Genomic DNA, 23,811 nt, shown 5'->3' on the forward strand with positions numbered 1-23,811 from the left:
TGTAGCCCTTGTAAGGCAGACCGTCCGATGAGGGTTATAGAGGGTAGTTGCCTAGTTGTACTTCCTCTTAAAACAGTAATCCGTGCGCGTAGAGGCGCGCGGCTGTGAGCTTGCATCCGGGAGCTAGTAGGTTCGAATCCCACTATCGGCAGGCCTGAAAAATGGTTTTCCGTGGTTTCCCATTTCCACACCAGGCAAATGCTGGGGCTGTACTTTAATTAAGGCCACGGCCGCTTCCTTCCAACTCCTAGGCATTTCCTATCCCATCGTCGCCATAAGATCTATCTGTGTCGGTGCGACGTAAAGCCCCTAGAAAAAAACAGTAATCACCACCATCACCACAACTCCGATGAGGGTAGGCGGCATCTGCCATGTGTAGAAAACTGCGCGTTATTGTGGTGGAGGATAGTGTTATGTGTGGTGCGTGAGTGTTGCAGGGATGTTGGAGACATCACAAAGTCCCAGCCCCCGAGCCATTGCAATTAACCAATGAAGGTTAAAATCCCCAACCCGGCCGGGAATCGAACCCGGGACTCTCTGCACCGAAGACCAGTACGCTGACTATTCAGCCAGCGAGTCGGACAGGGGGAAAGGTACATGAGAGACAGAGCGCTATGGCATTATTTATGCAACTTCTGTCGGCATATTGTCACTTTTAAGATTTGCAGGGGAAGAAAATGCACTGTGCAGAGATTATGGATGAGGAGTTTTACCTCTGTAACTCATCAGGAAGTTTGCTAAAATACTCGGACAGACCCACAGCTCGGCAAAAAGTGCTACCGATTTTATTATTATTATTATTATAAAAATGTAATGATAAAACTGGAGAGAGGTTTGAAAATTGTATAGGCTAAATCATTACTTGTGAAATCAGTTGGGTAGAGTTAACTGTGCCCCATTTGACGGTTTTTGGTCCTCTAGTACCAATTTTTGACGGAATCATTCCATTTGACGATACATCTAATGGCCATCTGTATAACACAGTGATATCCGAGTGTGCCTGTATTTCGACAATCACAGTTCACCTCAAGTAACTCGTAAACTGTTGAAGATGTTGAAAATCTGTCTTTACTTTCATTAATGTCACCAAAAGGCTAATAACAGAACTTCAGTACTCTTCCAGGGTGTCATTTTCTGCTGAGATAACGGTACTAACTTTGTTAATGGAATTGTTTTCTTCACCTACTATTAGAGTTATGGATGCTGCAAATTATTTTCCGTACCCGACAAGTATTTCTCGAGAAAATGGAATGCGTTCAAACTCGCTTCGTTTGCCAGCCATGAGGATACGCTCTGTGGCCCATAAGCTTCCTTCGGCGTGCGGTACAAAATCAGAAAGTTGATATATAATATGCATACAGTTAAGGACAAACATGGAAGGAAGATGAACATCAAGAAGCGTGAAAAACTTGAGGAAGTTAAGAGAGGCCTCATTTCCTAGTCAAGTTCAGTCAACGACCGGAACGGCACGGGCTATTAATTTTTACGTACCTCAGCTCGATTATTATTATTATTATTATTATTATTATTGTTGTTGTTGTTGTTGTTGTAATGGACCTACTTAGGACCACGCTTGTTCAACCGTTGGGCTACGATCTTTGTTCAGTATTTCCGGCATCTCCTCCCTCTTTCCTTTCTCTGTCCAGGGGGTACATTTATTTTTCTTGAAAACTACGGACTTTCTTCTGGGTATGTGTCAGAAACCGACTATTTTTTTAAGTATGGACTATCAGCCCCAGTTCTGTTATTCCCTTCTCATTCTCCGTCAAGCAGGTGGTATGGACTTCCTTGTTTCTCCAGAAGGTGAACAACCAATTGGTTAGTCTATTAAGAGACAACCCCCAGTGGGTAGGGGACACAGACGAAAAATACACCCTCGGTATCTCCTGCCTGTCGTAAGAGGTGGCTAAAAGGGGTGGTCAAGGGATGATGGAATTAGAAGCGTGAGACTACTTGCGATTAGTACCACTATGTTGGTCACACCATAGGTTTGTGATTACAGTAGTAGCATTGTGCGAAGGTCACTATGGGTTTTCAGTATCCGTGATTAGTACCACTATATGCGGAATACCATGGGTTTACGTTGCCTGTGATTAGTACCCACTATGTGAGGAACAGCATGGGTTTGCGTTACCTATGAATGGCGCCATTATGTGAGAAACACCATAGGTCTGCATTACCTGTGCGAAATACGCTATCTTTGATTAGTATCGCTACATGAGGAACACCATGGTTCTACTTTACCAGCAATTAGTATCATTATGGGGGGCCGGTGACCTGGATTTTGGATCCCTTTAGGGAACAAGGATTGTGCTTTGGAAGCAGCCCCTTCTTCAGTTACTTTATGAGAAGTTGTGGTATTGAGGGTTGGATCCACTGATTGTTATTGTTCATCTTCGTCTTTTTGAATTCGTAAGTGGATGGATTTGGGAATTATTCTAACTTTCAGTATTGTGAATTAGATCCACCGATTGTTTTCAATTCATATCCATTCTTCCATTCCCCATCATCATGTTTTAAAAATTTGGTCAATGGATAACTCTTGGAACTTCAAGTGAGATTGCATTTCGTCTCAGCTCGTACCATTAGCAGCCGATGACGTAGTGTTAGGCCCCTTTAAAAAAGCATCATCATCATCATCTGTTAGGGGACAATCTTGCCACATGATCATGGAAAACTACCCTCATTTTCCTGGCACAATCAGGGAGCGCCTGTCTCTGGGAATAGAGCTCTGGATTGTGGCGTCTCCGGTATTCCCCATCTTCCAGTAGCGCACCTAGGATCTGTTTCAGCATTTTTCTTTTTCTGACTTCCAGTTTTTTAATCAAGACTTTTCTGTTCAGTGGCAGATACTCCATAGCATACAGGTTTCCGGGCAGACGACTGTTATGTTGTGTTTCAGCTTCGTTACATGACGGACATCGCTTATTTTAACTCAGCAAAAAGGCCATTTATAGCTCGTTAACTCCTGTGCTGAGAACTGCTTTCTCGGACAAGTTACGTTCAATACAGTCACCGAGTTACTTAATGTTCTCTCCCTGCTTCACTTTATTCTGTTCTCGTTAGCTTCTTTGATGTTGATAAACTACTCGGTTTTTCTCCTGGGAAATTTGGAGTCTCGCTTTGGCCGCCCGTCTTCTGAGATAGTTGATCTTGATCGCCTCTTTTTCCAAAGATTCAGCTCTCAGTGCCATTTTTTTAATTTCTTTTTTTTTGATCTCGTCTGCAAAGGCCAGATAATCTACTGTCAGCCTTTTTCTCTTGTGATCCATGTAGATCTCACTCTGGACACCAAAATTCACAATTTCCTTGCACCAATCATTCACAAATTTTTCAAAAACGCTGTTGAAGACAGTGGCATATGCTGACGTGGGCAACCATTGGACTTTTCGATGGTTGGTTTAGTGAACGTCAAGCCAAGCCTTGAGCGTTTTGAGCTGCAGCCAACGGAGTAGCCTGCTGTGTTGTCAAGGCCGCTGCCTGATCAGTGGAGATGGTAGCCAATGGTTTAGCAAATTAAAGTCCGGCTTTATGGCCAAATGGACAGAATGCTTGCCTTGGATCCGGTTCAGTTATCAGAATCCTCCTTCTTAGGCGTGGCGGTCTGACGGAGCGAAGCCTAGCACACCTATCCCCCCGGTCCCCGCACCTATCGGCCATTCAGCAGCACGATGCGCGAGGTGAGACGAGGGGAGAGGGACGCAGCGTCAGAAACACGAGCGAGGTTTTATCTCATTGCTTTCAAGTTTTGTAAATGGAACAATGTGCCCGAAGCTCGCATTATAATGTGCTTTACATTTCCATCGTTCTCAACTGAGGTTCGGGCTTCACCGATAGCCTTGGTAGCCCTCAGTATTACGCCACTGGTTGGAGAGGAGTAGGGAAAATCCGTCAATTTATTTGACTCCTGTGTTATCTGGAAGCTTTCTGAGGTCTCGTCTGAGAATTGAACTTTACAGTGTGTGTCAGTCAAGGTTTTTAGAATGACTCTGTGGATGTTTTTGTCTAGTCCTAATTCCTCGGCAGTTTTTACTGAGAGTTAGTCAACTTCTCAAAGTCGAAACAAAGATCATACCGTCTTGTAGCTTCTCGTATTGGAGGTTGAGGATTTGCTCAATACAGGATTGGCTCTTCATAAAGCCTCCCTATTTCCCCAGTTGAGTGTCCAGTTAGTAAGACCTTAGAGAAGAACTTGTATGTTACTAGGAGGAGAGAGATCCCTCTGTAGCTGTTCACTCTTGTAAAATCTCCTTTATTGTGAAGGGGTTGAATCAAAGCCGAGGCCGTTTCCAATGTTCTGGCTGATCTCAGTGAGCCTGCTCAGGACACTTCCAGAGTTTGACCACAGTCGAGTACTCTCCCGCTTCCTTGTTGTTCTTGAGTAGCTGGATGATTTGACTAACTTCTTGCACTGAAGGAGGTAGCCACTTTGAGTTTGGTGTCGTTTACTGGTAGTGAAAGTCTTCACTGGGTGGATCATAATTCAATTGAGCAGGTTCGAAATTTCTGTAAAAGTTTCTGGAGTTATTTTTACTCTTTGATATGGATGGCAGAAGTAAGAAGGACATAAAATGCAGACTAGCACAAGCAAGGAAGAGCTTTCTAAAGAAGAGAAATTTGCTCACTTCAAACATTGATATCGGAATTAGGAAGATGTTTTTGGAGCGTGGCATTGTATGGAAGTGAAACACGGACGATATCCAGCTCAGAAAGAAAGAGAATAGAAGCTTTTGAAATGTGGTGTTGCAGAAGAATGCTGAAGGTGAGATGGATAGATCGAATCACGAGTGAAGAGATACTGAATCGAATTAGTGAGAGGAGATCGATTTGGCTTAATTTTTAAGAGAAGAAGAGATAGAATGATAGGACACATCTTAAGACACCCAGGACTTGTTCACTTGGTTTTTGAGTGAAATGTTGGCGGTAAGAACGCTAGGGGTAGACCAAGGTATGAATATGGCAAGCAGATTAGAGGCGATGTAGGATTTTGTAGTTACGTAGAAATGAAACGGTTAGCACAGCATAGGGTGGCGTGGAGAGCTCCATCAAACCAGGCTATGGACTGACGACTCAAACAACAACACGTGGATCACTTTTGGTTGTCTGTGAAGCTTCGTTTAATTCCTCGTATTATCTAGGCTACGGCCTGTTCTAAGAAATGTTCCCATTTTTCTCTGATCTTCTAGGAGTTCCATCTTGGTCATGGTGTCTTTGGGTGCTGTGTAATCAGTTAATCACAGCCTTCCTTGGGGGAGGATCGGCCGATGGCGGGGTTATAGTTATAAAATGCTGATGGAACATAATGAAGGTACGTGTGTGGTGCAAGGACACTGACACAAGTGAATTATGTTGATATTCAGATTGCAGTACACTACAAAATATTACATTATAATACGGGACAAGGAGCCTCCGTGGCTCAGATGGCAGCGCGTCAGCCTCTCACCGCTGGATACCGTGGTTCAAATCCCGATCACTCCATGTGAGATTTGTGCTGGACAAAGCGGAGGCGGGTACTTCGGTTTTCCCTGTCATATTTCATTCCAGCAACACTCTCCAATATCATTTCATCGCATCTATCAGTCATTACTAAACCACTTTATAGCCTATATATGTTTCATTCATTACAACCCTGACCCGGTCAGTGACTGGAAAACAGGTTGTAGGTTTTAATTTCAACACAGGACAAGAACAATATGATCAAGGTCAACAGTTTTACAACTAATTGTATGTTCAGAATCAGATCACAGGCTTCTTAGAAAATAGATTCAACAGATCTGTTGATTATGTGTCTGAATGTTTGTTTAGTTTATTGTCAGTTCATGTTTATTTTATTTCTTGTAAAAATTCTGTGGGGGAGGATTCTAACCCCAATTAACCCGCGCCCCCGGCTACACCCCTGGAACGAGGTAACTGGCCGTCTTGATTAAGGTATCTTTCAGTTGATCTCAGTTATCCAGATCTGTTCAATCTTTGACTTACTTCTTGGTTGTTCTTACATCGTTCTCTGTCGAATTGGACTAATCTGGGGACTTTCGCATTGTACTTCCCTTTGGGAAATCTGAAACTCGCTCAGGTTAGTCAGATGTCTGAAGTCCGTCGACATCATGACGAAGCCGAAAGTCGTACCCTGTTCCACGAATCGTTCTTCACTGCGGTTAGTTCGTTTGTGCGCCGGATGGTTGCCCACTATGTTTCTGTATTATCTCTTCCTTACGAACTGGGCGCTGACGTCGCCTAGCAGTATGATAGTATGTCTCTCTGGGATTTTAGAAGGAATATCCCCCAGATATTCCCAGAATTTGTGCATTTCTTTGGGTTCTGCCTTTTGTCCTGCTTGATTGAGGCGTGCACATTGACTACAGTGTCGCCATTGTTTACTCAGTTGAGAAAAAGAATGGATACTCGATTGCTTGGGGAGATAAAGTCAGTGACTTAATCGACTATCATGTGGCTTGACTACTTTCTGGCCTACTTTCCTTCGAGGATCCTGTAACCCTGCGACTCGAAGGTGTGATTGCCGGTGAACGCAGTTTCCTGTACTGCTCTTTGTAAAATGTCGTGGCGTCTTAGTGCGTCGATCAGGTGTCTCAGCTTACCCAACTTGAGCAGTGAGTTGTCGGTAAAGTTACGAAGAAGCTTGGCTGTTTTTACCTGAGTTTACGTCCAGTTTTTTCAAGACTCTTGTTTGTAGCAGTTGCTGCGGACTCCCCAGAATCCGTCGGTCCGCGGTTTTCGGCGACGCCGAGGTGCCGGAATTGAGTCACGCAGGAGTTCTTTTACATGCCAGTAAATCTACCGATACGAGGCTGACGTATCTGAGCACCTTCAAATACCATCGGACTCAGCCATGATTGAACCTGCCAAGTTAGGCTCACAAGGCCACCGCTCTACCATCCGAGCTAGTCAGCCCGGCATTATTATTATTATTATTATTATTATTATTATTATTATTATTATTATTATTATTATTATTATTAAACTTTGCTAATCGGCCAACTAGGGACCACCATAAGCCTCACTTTACGTTCTAGCATTTGTCCATAATAATAATAATAATAATAATAATAATAATAATAATAATAATAATATAATTTACACAGTAACTGGGCTACTGTTTAACGTAATTAGCTGTCGGAACACGAATCGTCATGCTTTCCGCATGTGTCCTTTTTTCAAGTCTGCCCCACTATGGCACTGTTGCGGTACGTAACACAAAGCCCTGCGTCATAATTATGTAAGTTAATTCAGGAAGACCCAAATTAGCGTCCGTAGCCCTGTTTACTGCAGCATATAGCGATAGGAAACAGACTGGTTTTACCACGAATGGCGCTGCTCTTGGTTTATTGTACTTACGATTTACTTTATGTCTCACCGGCACACATGGATCTTATGGTGACGATGGAATAGGAAATGATGATGACGATGATGCTTGTTGTCTAAAGGGGCCTAACATCCAAGTCATCGGCACCTCATAATGGTACATATCGCGGTACAATCGAAAGTAGCGTAGACTCGCGGTATTCCACACATTATGGTACTACTCACAGGCAATGAAATTCGCACATGTAATACAGACCTATGGTGTTCATCACACACGTGTACTAACGACAGGGACTCGTACTATCCCGTGGTGTTCCTCATATAGTGGGTACTAATCATAGGCAAGCCAGAACCATGGTGTCGCTTATATAGTGGTACTAATCACAAACCTATTTTGTACCCAACATAGTGGTACTATGCGCAAGTAAAAGCGACCCATGGTGATCCCCGCGTGGTGGTACTAATCACAAGTAGTCTCATACTTCTAATACAATCATCCCTTGGTCGCCCCTTTTAGTCGCCTCTTACGACAGGCAGGGGATACCGTGGGTGAATTCTTCGTCTGCGTCCCCCACCCACAGGGGGCTGTGTCTTTGGTCCGCGAGAGGTATTTTATTTCCTTCAAGTCCACTGGCCAGCCGGTTAGGACCTCCCCCTCCCCTCCTATCCGCCACCTGCCACGCGCCACGTGGGAGTATCACCTCTCCCCCTGCTGCGCCAGCGTAGTTCGTTCGTGGGGAACAGGAAAGGGCTAGGAGTGAGAAGGAAATTACTGTGGCCCCAGCACTGGGCTGGTGTGAAAAACAGAAACCACGGAAAACCATCTTCAGGGCTGCTGACAGTGGGGTTCGAACCCACTATCACCTGAATGCAAGCTGACAGCTACATGACCCAAACGACGCAGCCACTCGCTCGGTAGCTTCTGTTGAAGCGGCTTCATCTAAGGTGAAAGAGCTGATTTCTTAAATGTTCTTAGCAGACGATGTAGGGGACACCACTCTACGAAAAACGTTAAATTAAGCAATTTCCTCATTTGTGCCGAAAGTTGAAAGGGCCCGGAAAAGTTTCAAACTGTAAGTCTTGGGTAGCTCTGTATGTATGTTCAGTTTCTGCCCTAAGGCTGGTTGGATCCTCAACAGCTCCGCTATCAGCTGTCATAGATGGCCTAGGCATCACTGAAGAGGCGTAGTAGGGAAATGAGAAGTGAGGTAGTTTCCCGGTGCTTTCCTCACCGCGCCAGAAGTTGCTATTACATATCAGTCTGCCAAGCCCACTGAAATGCAAGCACCAACGGACCCTATGAGCAACATTTTCACACCAGGGACTGGCTGCATAAGGACTGGCATTACTAGCATCGCTCATACCTCAGTCACTTTCATATTGTCAAAGTCAAGGATAAGACAGAGACAGATCAGTGAAAGTAACAAAATTGCTCTAGGCTATACCAGAAGACATAGCGTACTGTAAACACTAGGTCCTGCCAGCAAAGGCATTGGATAGCTCCATCAAACTGAAAAAAATATTCGAAAATCACTTCCGGCCTAAATGCAGTTCCGGTAAAATAGCCTAAAATAGCATTTTTTTCTTTACTCTTTTTCTGTTTGATTCAAATCCTAGGCAAATGAACGTATTTACATAATTCTTGATGTGTTCCTTGATTCAATAACAGACGTCTTTTGACTTTATGGAGAATGTCCACACCGAAAGCAGTTATAAGGCTTAATTAAGTGAAGCAATGCGTTGAATCACATTAGCGCTCCTAGTGGTGCTCAAGTAAAACAATGCGTTGACTCTCATTAGCGCTCGTAGCGGTAGAAAAAGGCAAACTAGTAATCTAGCGCAGCGAGGGATCCAGTTGGCCGTGATCTAATCAACCGGATAACGATGATTGAAAAGGATTCGTTTTTTTTAGGAATAAATAAAAAATATTCTCATACTTTATTATATTTACCTAAAATTCGTAGCTCATATCCCTAGGATATTTTTTCAACATTGAGTTGCTTGCTTGAAGGGCTAGATTTCTGGATTGTACTCTAAGAAGATTTGATGATGATGAGGGTTGTTTTACGGGGCCTAAGAGCTAGCTCATCGGCCCACCCTCCTGTTCGGAGGTCCAGAACTACTTCTTTCCTTTTATAATGACAAGATGGGTTCATAAATCATTGTTATGACCCACACATCAACGAAGATCTTCATTAGAGATTCACAATACTGTACTTAATGTTTTGACCACGTGTTCTTTACAGTTTTTCATTGCTTCCACTTGTGCCGTATTCTTCACTTTGATGTTTCCTGTCTGTTCAACTCCAGTTCTCGACGATATTCAGAGTCAAATTTGCGAACTTCGGGAATCTTTCACTTTTACGCATTTATGACCTTTCCCATCATTTAGTAGACACTTTAAATCTTCGTAGGTTCAGTCATCTTCTTCTCTTAGCAGCTGATAACTAAGGCCCGGATTCATATGCACTAAAAACTCCAAAAATATGCATGCACATATGCACTAAAAATAAAACAAAACGCAATTAGCAAACGCATTATTTAATTTCAACATAGTGTTAAATTGATAATCATGTTCATTCCTTGCAATATGATGCATGGCAGTAGGTTATATACAGTTTTTCAATTTTTTCACGGATCAATGACTTTCTGTTGCCGGACAGAATTAATTTATACACTGAAAATGATTGTTCTACGTCGACGGACGTAACTGGGCAATACGTGTACACTGGCACTGACTGCTCGGAACATTCTTCTGGCAAAGACTGCCTGATTCCACTTATGTAGTTGCTTATGGATCGATTCTTCCTCAGTCCTGGGTTTGAGTCCAAACCGCACTGAGTTTCATTTTAACTTTTTCTACAGTCTCACCACAGACACCATTTATAGAATTAACGGGTGTTTTGAATTAACTGAAGGGATTCATGTAGAGGCACACCGCGAGTTTCTAGGTCCTTAATCGCCTTCGAAAGTGACGAACCATGCACATGGGTGAAACTGATATATTTATATACAGTTTCAGATTCAAATGCGCTCTTTGCTTTACGAACACACGCAGTATGGCTATCATAAATAATTTTAACTACACCTTTCAGTTAATTAAAGGTCTCCTGTTAGAACGATACTGCGGATAACCAAGTTGACCATCTTGTGAGAACAGGTTCCGGCAGAAGAGAAACCTGAGGCAGAAGGGTGTTGTACAACTGTACACGAGCCAGTGGTTTTAGGAACAGATTTTTTCCCACTTGAAAATACTTTGTTGGCAGATGGAAAGAGGGTACGTATCTTTTCTGCAATATGGTGCCATCCATGGGCCAAACATGTGACATTGATGCGATTTGGAAAAAATACTCGAAGAGACTGACCAGCTTTCATCATATACGAAGCTGCATCTGTGACTAAAAGGCGCACTTTGGAACAATCATTCTCCGATTAACTAGGCCACAGAAGTCGCGGGGAATCGTCAACAAATCTTGCAACTGTAGCGTGGTTGAATTCTTCTAGCACTTTGCGCGGAAGTAAATGAAGTCTGCCGGGTTCTTCTGGACATAATTTACCCACTATGAAGTTCGCAATGTATCGACTACACCAATCGGTTGTTTCATCTACCGATATCCAGACACAGTTCTCTCCTATGTCAGATCGTATAGAATACGCGACAGAAGCGTGCATTGAAAGTTAATAATTGTTCCTAAGGGTAGGATCATCTGGTATCCTTTGATTAGCACAGTACTTTTCAAGAAACAAGCGTAGATATGAATTATTCAACCTTTATACAAAAGTTTTACAAACATCAGTGGAAAATGTACTAACTTCACGCCGTGTTTCCATGTCAGTTAAATAGTGTTGCGTATTCTTACTCTGTTCTTTTGATCTGAGATGTGAAGTTGTTTTCGAATGCTGTTCAGTTTGAAATTTTTTATCGCATTTTACACTCTTGTCGTACACTTGATAATACACTACATCACCGTCACTTGTATAGTCACTATTGCCTGATGTGTCTGTTAGGTCATCAGCCCAGAGGCTGGTTGGATCCTCAAATAGCACCACCAAAGGTTATGCGGTTATAAGGAAAACCCAAAAACCAATGGCAGCACCAAAATGAGGCGTGCTAGGCAAGATGAGGAGTGAGGTAGTTTGCCATTGCTTTCCTCACTAGGTCAGAAAGTACTACTGCAGCACGACTGACCCTATGAGCAGCACCTTTCATAACACTCAGATGCACTAGTCATGCTCTGAATGTCATTACTCAGCACTACCCATACCCCAGCAACTTCCATATTGTCACAGCCATGGATGTTGACTGGGACTTCGGTGGAAGCTACACTTTACTCTGGCCTGTGCCAAGAGATGGATGCAAAAGTACTGTACCCGTCAAGAAATGACAGCAGGCAGATATTGCCTGATATCCACACTTTAATTTAAAAAAGACTTAGAACTCTTATCTTTAGGCATTTTTACATTTTAGTTTGGTAAGAACACTGCAATAGACGAAGAGCAAGTTAAACAGATGAAGCAAATCTTGGGAGGCTACTGTAAGGAGGTAGGAATATCAGAAAGAAGGACATAGTTGTTGTATACCTGCTTGTATTACGACACTGAAAGCATTTTTCTTGATCAGGGAAGGCTTCTCGTATTTCCAAGGGATATACAACTTATGGAGTTCATCAGATTTTCATTTCGTTAAGAAATCTTAGATAATCGATCACACATAAGAGAAAAATATATCTGTATATGCACTACCGTTCAAAATATGCTCTAACGTTCAAAATATGCATTTGCATATGCGGATATGCATTTTTAAATAATTCGGGCCCTACTGATAACGATGTATATTTGCCCCTACTACCACTACCATCACCACCAACACAGATCACCGTGGTATTAAGTGCTAGAATATCTCTCCCAGTGTTCTCACCACTGTGTTCCTACCTAACTCTACTGAAATCAGTTCTGACTGGCTGAAGCGATGGCACGCGACATGTCCATGTCGGCCGCGCGTAAATCCGTGGGGAATGAATTTATGAGGCAACCGCCCACCTTAATTATCATCCTAAACGCTGACCGTAGCAGACATTAACTGCGGGCGCACTGCATGGGGTGTTCATCAGAAAACGTTTTAGTAAACCCTTCAACCATAAACTGTCCTGAAATTATAGGGATTAGTTAAGAGGATTATCTGTTATGTTCTATAACGGTGATGGTAGTAATGATGGCTTGAAAACGAGGAAAGGGACAAGCAAACACGATAAGACTTGGATTTTATGATTTTGTGCAAGTTGTTGTTGTTGTTGTTGTTGTTGTTGTTGTTGTTTAGGTCATCAGTCCATCGATTGGTTGGTCGCAGTTCTCCATGCCAATCCAGCCTGAACTGATCTTTTCATTTAGATACTTAACTACTGTATCCTACCTTTATTCTAATCTGTTCGTTATATTCATGTTTCGATCTACCCTTGTCACTCTTACCCTCCACACTTCCGTCCCAAAACAGGTTCTGGGTGTCTCACAATGTGTCCAAATCGTTCTCCTCCCACCAACTTGGTCTTCCTTTTGGTCAACTTGCCATGTGTGAATTTTGGATCTGAAGATCACCTGTTTTCATCTGCTGGTGTAATTCCTGCCTGTTACACATCGGTTATGATTTCGCCAATACATTTTATTGTGTCTGTTTTGGCTTTACTCCTGTTTTCATAGAATTCTACCGTTTCGTAAGTATCTCTGGATGCATTCTTTTAATATGTCCATAGAATCTTTTCTAATGTCACTGTCAATATTTGTGTCTTGTTTGATTTCCTCTCTGCCTGCAAGTTGATATTGTCCGTTGGTGAGTTTTGGGCCTAGACTTTTTCTGACAATTTTGCGTTCTCTTTTCTCATTGTTTTCAATGTCTGCTTTGCTGTTCAAAATTAGCATCTCTGATCCAAAAAGTATGCCTTTGCTGGCAGGACCTAGTGTTTACAGTGCACTATGTCTTCTGGTATAGCCTAGAGCAATTTTGTTACTTTTATAGATCTGTCTCTGTCTTATCCTTGGCTTTGACAATATGAAAGTGACTGAGGTATGAGTGATGCTAGTAACGCCAATCCTTATGCAGCCAGTCCCTGCTATGAATGGTGTGAAAATGTTGCTCATAGGGTCGGTTGGTGTATGCATGTCAGTGGGCTTGGCAGACTGATATGTAATAGCAACTCTGGCTCGGTGAGGAAAGCAACGGGAAACTACCTCACTCCTCATTTCCCTAGTACGCCTCTTCAGTGATGCCTAGGCCATCTATGACAGCCGATGGCAGAGCTGTTGAGGATCCCACCAGCGGCATCGCTGACGGACTGACCATACATACATCCAAAAAGTCATTCTGGTTTTTTTTTTGGGGGGGGGGGGTTAGTCAATATGCAGTTTCCATGTTCCGGCATCTAATTCTAATGGCTTTTGTTTCGAGTCCATTTTCCTGAACTGTTTCACCAAGATACTTAAACTGTGATACTCGTTTAATTTTTCCATATTTTGTCTGCATGAACTTTGCTGCTTATTTTTTGAAGATTATGTATTCTATTCTGTCTTTTCAAAACATATCTGAAGGCAGACTTTTTCCGCAATTTCTTTCAGGAGTTCAATCTGATTTTGGGCTGTTGAAATGTCTCGGGTTAATATTACTATAGCTCATTCCATGTTAAGAAATCAGTGTTGCTCTTATGGCAACAGGGTTGCCAGATCGAACGGCTCTGCTCAACACCATAACGGGAAACAGCGGCACGTAAATTTGTGAAATTCAGTACCGGTATTTAAGTTCAAGACAAAAAGCGGAAGAAACTAAGCTACAAATTAATTTTATGCACCAAAGAGGACGGGGGGATGGTTACAGGGGCTATTTTTGGTTAATACAGAATCAGAAATAAACTACGGCACATAAAATACCTCAGCATTGAAGTCTAAGGCAAATTGGGGGAGAAAATAGACAAATATTTTTTATAGGTTCGAGGGGTGAGGGATGCATTTACATACATACATACATACATACATACATACATACATACATACATACATACATACATACATACATACATACATACATACATTATCATTATAGACTGTTATGCCTTTCAGCGTTCAGTCTGCAAGCCTCTGAGAATTTACTAAACGTAGGTCCGAGGCTTGCTTGGTTCTGAGCTCGGTAAATTCACGAAGCAGGATGCTGCCCTACTTGCACATAGTCCAAGTGAGGATCTCTCCTCTAACGGGTTATGGACCACCGGTGAATTGTATAGTCATAGCCGCCTGAGCAGAAGGAGGGCCACGACTCAGAATATGTCCGAGATGCCCACTCCCATTCCATAGCAACTGGTATCCCGACTATCAGGACCACTTACTAGGCCACTCAGCCGTTGCCCATGGTTCACGAACTAGGACGTGACTACAGTAACCCACAAACATGAACCATAGGGATGCATTTAACTGCATTTAATAAATTTCTCCAGGCAATAAAGGCTAGAAAACCGACGCCACAAATAAATACTGTAGATGACTTTACAAAAGATCACAGAAAGAAATCGCACACGTACGCTTATCGCATAACTCTCACTCAACACAAGGCAACTACGCACTGATTTAAAGCCTAAAAGCACACACGCAACAAATAAGTTAAATAATGTATATGACTCCACTACAGAAGTGAGCTGATGGCAGTTCGCAGAGAGAGGGACTACACGAGGCTTGTACCAGAGTAACACAGAAGAAGGAAAATGAAGGAAGGCAACAAAGCGATGGCTGTTCGCGCTATTGTGCTTTCTCCCTACAAATATATTTATGAAAAAGAAAATATTACGTAGTTATTTTAATATCTCACGGGCAAAAATGCATCATCCTTTTTATCTATCTTTGATAATACATTACAAAGTACAGTATAATATCCCTTAATCACGAGGGTGTGTGTGCACTCTTTGTAAGTTCTTAACGTGGAATGAGCTATAGGTCGTCCGCAAATGCTAGGCAATCTGTTAGTTTTCCTTTGCCTAATGTGATTGGTTGGTGAGTTTTGATGACCAATTTCTATTTGCGCCATTCTTGTATCACTTTTTCAAGGGCGCAGTTGAAGAGTAAAGGGGATAGTCCATCTCCCTGTCTTCTCCTTTTTCTACTTCTTTTTCTTATTATTATTGGCGTGTTGACCTCCCGAGACTGAGTGGACCCCGCTCCAGCCCTCGTACCACTTTTCAAATTTCGTGGCAGAGTCGGGAATCGAACCCGGGTGCCTGGGGGTGGCAGGTAATCACACTAACTACTACACGACAGTAGGGGCGATTTGTTTTACAAAAGCAAATAGTTTTACGTGACATCTGAACGACAAGTGCGTGACTTTTCATTTAAAAATCCTACTTGCTTGACTGGAGATTCGAACTGCAACCATCTTTGTGTGATCCCAGTGACTATTTCATTCGACTGTTCTGCCCCGTGCTAAACCGTCTCTCTGTCGCACACACACATACACACATAAAAGAATGGTTTACGAGTGAAACATCGAGAAATACTGAGTCCTAAAAGAGCAAAGATCTTTTGAACGTATCGTTCCTGAAAGTAGGAGGATTATGAGAGATAACTGCTTCTGAAATCTTAAGAAAAGGTCATAAGAAGAGCTTAATGACAATTATGGTAATTGGTCGTTATAAACGTAATTACCGTATGCGGCAAAACAAACGACACTGCAATGCTATTTAATTGCTTTGGTACAGTTTGTGTTAAAAATGTGTAGGCTACCATCATGTTCATCACGTTATGAAGATGATCGAACATGCTGAACAAATGTTGCTGTAAGGACACAAATAATGACGTTATCTTCTCGCGTAATTCGGAAATATTTGTAGGTGGATCATCTGTTTTGAAAACCGATTGTCCAACTCGATACCTGTACTCGCTGAAGTGCGCCCAGTATCCAGTATTCGGGAGATAGTGGGTAGGATCTACACTGTCGGCAGACCTGAAAATGGTTTTCCGTGGTTTCCAATTTTCACACCAGGCAAATGGTGCGACTTTACCTTAATTAAGGCCACGGACGCTTCTTTCCCACTTCCAGCGTTTTCCTGTCCCACCGTCGCCATAAGACTTATCTGTGTCGGTGCGAGTAAAGCAACTTATAAAAGAAAACCACAAAAAACCCAGATTCTTTCAATATGCCACATATTTAGGGATCTGCTGCCGTGAGATCCGGGGAGCAGAAAAGGTACTGGAATGGCGTTCCACGAGAAATTACAGTAGGTCATCTCGAAATTGTCGTTCCAGAAGGGTAAGTGACTCCCCGCGGTGTGGACTGTTGCTACATCTTGCTACAGCCATTGTCGTTGGAGGGGTAAGTTCCTGGCGGGACAAAATTAGCGCAAATTCCCCTGAATGGGGTAATAATGGTCTATGTTTTTGGATCCTCGACGAATATTCATTGAACGGACAAGGCGAATCAGTGCTTTGTGTATAACGACATCAGGCCGTTTAAAACCTAAAACACGAGTTGTTTTTGGGCTGATGTAACCATCAAGGTGAACTTGGCTTTCATCTGAAAACGATATGTTGCAGAAGAAATCTGGATCCTCTTATTTTATGGACTGGGGCTGCAGTAGGCCTACTGTAGTAGGCCTCGCTCCTTAGGGACGCTGAGCAACTTGAATGCGAGATGCAAATCTACTCACATCTTTAAACATCCGCCGAACAGACGTATCAGTCGCCGTGGACTACGTTTTAGGGATTGTAACGCCTGTTGGATTCTCATTTGTGGCGACGGTTCTTGGGCACCCCGTTTTTCGTTGACATAAAACTGACCCCATATGTCGGAACTTGACAATGACACCTAATACTACTCAGTTATTTGCTGCCTACATAATAAATCGCTCCCCGTACTGTTCTTAAACGTGAAAGAAACTCGGCCCATCTGACGCCCCATCATATGACCGGAAATAATGTCCCATAATAAGAACCATAACTGCAGAAATCAATACAACACTGATCTCACAATATATCAAACTATTACATATAAATACTTCGTTAATAGGGAAACGTGGACTGCAGGTGAACAATAATTTCAGTGCAGTTTGTTTTGTGGTATACGATATAATCTCGATAAATTTAATTACAATACAACAAGTGGAACCGTAATAAATGCTCCACAGCATTCATTATAAATAGGTCAGTTAACTCGTCTTGATATGCCTCTTGTAGTCTTATTGTTTTGCCTGCCTTTACAAATTACAATAGTTTTATGAACATGTAATACCGATACTGATTCATCCGTAATGTAATTTGTAACACTTCTTAGCGTACAATATTCTCTGTGCTTTGGCCGTATCTGGATCTTAACATTTCCAAACGATCTTGCCCGAAATACTGCAACATGAAATTGGCCATGGTTGAATACTGCTTCGGGTATGTAGACTACCCATTTCTTTGTTGATGGTCGTACAGAAGACTAGTCGACTTGATACATTCCCGTCTGTGCGTACTTAGACATTGTTCTTTCAGTAGCATGTGAGTCATTAGGAACGCTCTGCCATCTGTTGAGTATATTCAGAAGCTGGAGAAGGTCAAAAAATCAAAGAGTATCTAGTATTCTTCCGTCATCAGGGGAAATGTATACTCTCTGGCTTGACAGGTAGTAATCAAACATGGCTGCATGCAATGACATTACTAACGATGAAAATCAGACGTATCAGAACATTAATGGAAGTTTAGTCACTTAACAACCCGCTAAGTACAAAGTGTATTGCGGGTTAGGGTAAGCCTTCGCCTGCAATTACTGGAGTGATCATTTAATAATTTGATTTTATGATTACTCAAAGTTGGCTGAACTTAAAAACCTATCAATGTCTCATGATTCACCGGCAGGTAATTTCGGAGAGAATACAACAGAAATGAAGCAAATCGGTCCACTAGAACGGACGGACGGATTTTCCAAACCTGTTTTTAGTAAACTCTTTTAACATATAAAAGATTTAGACCATTATTTCATAATAGTTTTTTCAACTTCTTTTTATTATTCCTGTAAATACCTCCGTGTGTCTGTTTCGTAAACAACGTAAAGAGGATCGATGTAACAACCTTTTTTGTTTCATAATAATAATAATAATAATAATAATAATAATAATAATAATAATAATAATAATTATTATGTTATTCATTTTACGTCCTACTAACTACTTTTACAGTTTTCGGAGACGCTGAGGTGCCAGAGTTTTGTCCAGCGGGAGTTCTTTTACGTGGCGGTAAATCTACCAATACGGAGCTGACGTATTATTGACCACCTTCAAATACCACCGGACTGAGCCAGAGTCGAACTTGCCTACTTGAGCTCAGAAAGCCAGCGCGTTAATCATCTGAGCCACTCATCCCCGGATAAATAAGAAAGAAAGAAAGAAAGAAAGAAAGAAAGAAAGAAAGAAAGAAAGAAAGAAAGAAAGAGGGAAGAAGTAAGAACAGAAAAGTAAAAGCACATATTGACTGAGGTTTGCTATATCACTGTCTAACTATAGTCTCGATATAAATAGGTGTGAATATACTGTATAAGCAATCCAGCGCATTGGTTACACGGTACGGGTTACGAAGCTGTAAGCTTGGTTTCGGATTTTTATTTTTTATTTTTTAAATTACAATTTGGTTTACGTCGCACCGATACAGATAGGTCTTATGGCGACAATGGGATAGGAGAGGTCTAGGAGTGGGAAGGAGGCGGCCGTGGCCTTAATTAAAGTACAACCTCAGCATTTGCCTGGTGTGAACATGCTAAACCACGATTAAATAATCTTCAGGGCTGCCGACAGTGTGGGTCGAACCCACTGTCTCTCGAATACTGGAAACTGACCGCACTTAAGCGACTGCAGCTATCGAGCTCGGTATGTATGTATGTATGTATGTATGTATGTATGTATGTATGTATGTATGTATGTATGTATGTATGTATGTATGTATGTATCTATTAATCCAGAATTCCTTGCTGGCAACTGGTGAAAAGGGGTGGTTTTCATGTCACCTTTTTTTTTTTTCTTTTTCTTTTTTGTGTGTGACCGAGCTCGATAGCTGCAGTCGCTTAATTGCGGCCAGTATCCAGTATTCGGGAGATCGTGGGTTCGAACCCCACTGTCGGCAGCCCTGAAGATGGTTTTCCGTGGTTTCCCATTTTCACACCAGGCAAATGCTGGGGCTGTACCTTAATTAAGGCCACGGCCGCTTCCTTCCCGCTCCTAGCCCTTCCCTGTCCCATCGTCGCCATAAGACCTATCTGTGTCGGTGCGACGTAAAGCAAATAACAAAAAAAAAAAAAAATTTGTGTGTGTGTTATCTTGGTAAAGACCGGAGAAAAACTTCTCATTGGGTTCAAGAGCCCAAAATTCTTCTTCGGGTGGTGATTCTGTAATAGATAAATATAAATGTTCTTTTTAGAAAATGACAATAAAATATTCGTGTAACCAACAGTCAAAGATCAAAATACTGTAAAGGAAACACAAGTATTGGAGAAGTATCTGCAACTTCTGATGTTTAAAAAATAATGAATTAGCATATGAAGTGATGATCAGAATGTCTCCCTTCACCTTCTGACAATGCCAAGCTGTAGGGAGAAGATTCAATCTTCAGTAGGCCTTAATCTGATGTAAAGGGAATTGTTTCTTGTGTTCTACCTGCTGCTAGGTTCTGGTGGCTCTTAAATGCCAAGAATGTAGCGTGCCCGTATTGCACGGACCTTCTGATCGCCGTGTTTTTGTGGCCCAATGGTCAGGCTGAACGCGGGGAAGGGAGTTCTGCTACGGCTGGTTGCCTCAGAGTGAACGGGACAGCAAGCAGTACGCTACATTCAGTGGTGCGCAAGCTGGCCTAGCAGCAGGTTGACTGTGTGCCGTGCAGGACTATGTTATCTGTCAATATGCCGACTACAACGGCCACTCGGCCTCGTCCGTGTGCCCACAGGTCCTGCCTTCGACATCCGATTATGGACCTCAACAGATTCCCCAGCACTACTCATGGGCACGAGTTCCACAATGGACTCAGCAGGGTGGTTATGGTGCGAAAGACTGAACTCACGATGCGGTCTTCCAAGACGGGGGAGGTAAGTCAAACTTGACATAATCTTTCCTTGAACAGATTTTTTAACATTAAAGTGTAATTGTGTGCAGTGATCAAAATAATTCCAAATGGAACATGGCAGTGTCTCGATTTTAAAACTTTATCTTGTGAATTTTGGACATTATTGATAACTTTGAAATCATGTCTCCTTTCCAAATACATGGAATCCTGTTTGTAAACATTAACTCCTATTATAGAAGGTACAAGTCTCCTCTATTCATCCACTGGTATGACGGGTGTTTGAACAACACGAGGGCGATATTACATGCCCTATACGAATACAAATCAGGATCTGAATTTATCAAGGATGTCTTGCTTGCCTGAAGAAATTGCACCACTGTTGAAATAAGATTTCTATTCTAACTTCGCACTAACAGGTTACGTGTCTGGCGCGACTTTTTAAAAATTTTAAAAACAAGAAAACAATTCTGTTCCTATTATACCAATAGAATCGGGGTGAGTGAAATAACTGACATCATTCATCAATGCACCACTTTTGTCAGAAGGAAACTGTAAGTTTTATTTTATCTGCCGTAAATTACGTGTCTCTTTCCTCAGTTGGGTGTTAAGGAGAATATAATCGTTTGAAATTAATATATCTGCAAGCACAGGATCGCCGAAGAGGTTAATTTTACTGTTTCTGGTATTTTAAATTCATATTTATTGACTTTATTCCCGGCCGAATACTCGAACCCAAGCCTCTTGGGTTGAGAGTCAAGTCTGTAGAAAGTTCTCTCCTCAAACTTTTCAAGTTTTAGACAGGAATTAGTGCAGTAGATATTCATTTATTTATATCCAATAGACATAATAACAGGGTTAATAATATTAAGTTACATTGTTCTCGGAAAAAGTTTGATTCCATTTTCATTACGCAGAAAAGGTTTGAAACTCCTCTCCTGTTTCGTAAATTGTGGAAATAATGGCATACTCTACAGGTCGGCATTTAAGAGTGCTTACATTCCAAAGTGTCAGCAAATTCAGTGACACGTTATTTAACTCCTTTCTGAACGTAATAGTATCTCATGCCCCCTTACACTTAAAGGTGCATCCACACAAAGATGTTTCCGTTAACTTTGTTAATAAACACTGTTAATTAACAATGTTCATGAACTTTTGTATGTTAATAAACAAAATAACGTGCTCATTAACTTTTCGAGCATGTTGATAAACAAAATTCTTTAACTTTCGTGAATGAATCTTTTCATGAACATTTCGTGTTTCCGTAAACATTTCGGTTCGCACATGCGCAAGGACGCAATTAGAGCACGCAGATTCGTAGTGCGGAATACGATGATTTCTTATTTCTTCTAAAAGTTGACTATCAAATCGCAAGCGAAAGTTCTAATATACAGTACCTTTAATTCTGTCAAAGAATCAAAGAGTATCTAGTATTCTTCCATCATCAGGGGAAGTGTATACTCTGTGTTATTATGTAGTTTCATTTGCAGCTTCGCTCCTAACTAGGTAGATGAAGATTTTCTTTATTTCGTACCTTTACCAATTCCTTGATATTGTTGTATAAAGCTCAGACACAATAACTAAATTTGGTTGTTTTTTGATACTCGAGACAAATAAGTATATAAGTGAAGTGTCACCAGTTTCTAGGAATTTTTCAAGTTATAGCCTATGTATAAAACAAATAGCCTGTCATTAGTGGAGCCGGCTTTCCGATAATCTATATCATTACTTCCAGTTTCAGACCCAATTACTGTCTACAAGAACTGAAAGTCATGTGCGGGCATTCTCAAGAGAATTCTGAAAGCCTGTTGCATCATGAATTAAAAGTTCGGACATAAGTGTTCTTTCCAAACTTAATTCTACTCGCCTTTCCAGTATTTTTCTTTGACCGAGCTCGATAGCTGCAGTCACTTAAGTGCGGCCAGTATCCAGTATTCGGGAGATAGTAGGTTCGAACCTCACTGTCGGCATCCCTGAAGATAGTTTTCCATAGTTTCCCATTTTCACTTCCAGGCAAATGCTGGGACTGTACCTTAATTAAGGCCACGGCCGCTTCCTTCCCACTCCTAGCCCTTTCCTGTCCCATCGTCGCCATAAGACCAATCTGTGTTGGTGCGACGTAAAGCAACGAGCAATATATATATTTCTTTGCCACACTTCGCGTCTGCGCTGTTCTTTAATTATTTACTCACTAAAATAATGAAAGCTGCAGCTGTAAGTATTTTCTTCTTGGCCCTATTCATTGTAACCTCACAAACAGCTGTTTTGGTATGGACGCAATGTTGAAGTTTGTTAACACGTGCAGAAATGTTTTCATTAACATTGTTTCGTTAACATTATTAACTTTGGTGTGGACTAACCATAACAAATACAGGCACTGAGAATTATTATTATTATTATTATTATTATTATTATTATTAGGGCCTATTATTATTATTTCATTTACTTCGATACAGCCAATTATGGACTACGGTTTCATAAGCTGCCTGTCTCCCCGTTCTGAGGCTGACACATCTTTGTTTACATCGTAACTTTGCTCTTCCGCCGAAATGTGCTGTGGTTGAACAGGTTCTTTCTCTGGATTGTTCTTCTTCCGCTTTTCTCACACCTTGTGGGGTCGCGGGCGCGAAATATGTCACATATCTGGATTTGGCGCTGTTTTACTGCCGCCTGCCCTTCCTGACGCCAACCCTGTGTGGAGGGATGTGAGCATTATTGCGTGTTTCTGCGTCTGTTGATAGTGTGGTGCGTTGTATGAATATGAAGAGGACAGTGTAGGGACATACACAAATAACCAGTCCCCGAGCCAGAAGAATTAATCAGAAGCGATTAAAATTCCCGATCTGACCGAGCATCGAACGCGGGGCCTCCGAGTAAAGGTGCGTCCACACCAAGATGTTTTCGTTAACTTTGTTAATAAACATTGTTAATGAACAATGTTCATGAACATTTCTGTCTGTTAATAAACAAAATAGCGTGTTCATTCACTTTTCGAGCATGTTGATAAACAAATTTTCTTTAACTTTTGTGAATGAAACTTTTCATTAACATTTCGTGTTTTCGTTAACATTTCAGTTCGCACATGCGCAAAGACGCAATTAGAATACGCAAATTCATAGCGCGGAATACAATACTTTATTTTTATTTTTTGAAATCGACTGTCGAATCACAAGCAACTCGTATACACCATACAACTACATAAGTGAAGTGTAGGAGTATTTCTCTTACACTCTTACATGATCCTTGGTAGGAGTCACCAGTCGCTAGGAATCTTCAAGTTATACTTAGCCCAACATTAATGCAGATTACATTCCGATAAATTTGTATCATTTCTTGCAATTTCAGACCCAATTACTGTCAACAAGAACTGAAAGTCTTGCGGGGACATTCTCAGAAAATTTTGAAAGCCTGCTGCATCATGAATTGAAAGTTCTGGCATAG

General features: G+C 41.7%; 1 protein-coding gene across 3 annotated transcripts in view; it reads left to right on the plus strand.

Annotated features, from left to right (window-relative positions):
- LOC136871582 (uncharacterized) overlaps positions 1-23,811 on the plus strand; it is a 723,775-nt gene that overhangs the window by 544,035 nt on the left and 155,929 nt on the right. For all 3 annotated transcript variants that reach the window (XM_068227153.1, XM_067145015.2, XM_067145016.2), the window contains exon 2: positions 20,257-20,395. In XM_068227153.1, coding sequence (XP_068083254.1) covers positions 20,257-20,395 — 139 coding nt within the window. The remainder of the gene's footprint in view (positions 1-20,256; positions 20,396-23,811) is intronic.

The sequence above is a fragment of the Anabrus simplex genome, chromosome 4 (genome assembly GCF_040414725.1).
Source record: "Anabrus simplex isolate iqAnaSimp1 chromosome 4, ASM4041472v1, whole genome shotgun sequence".
NCBI classification, from domain to species: domain Eukaryota; kingdom Metazoa; phylum Arthropoda; class Insecta; order Orthoptera; family Tettigoniidae; genus Anabrus; species Anabrus simplex.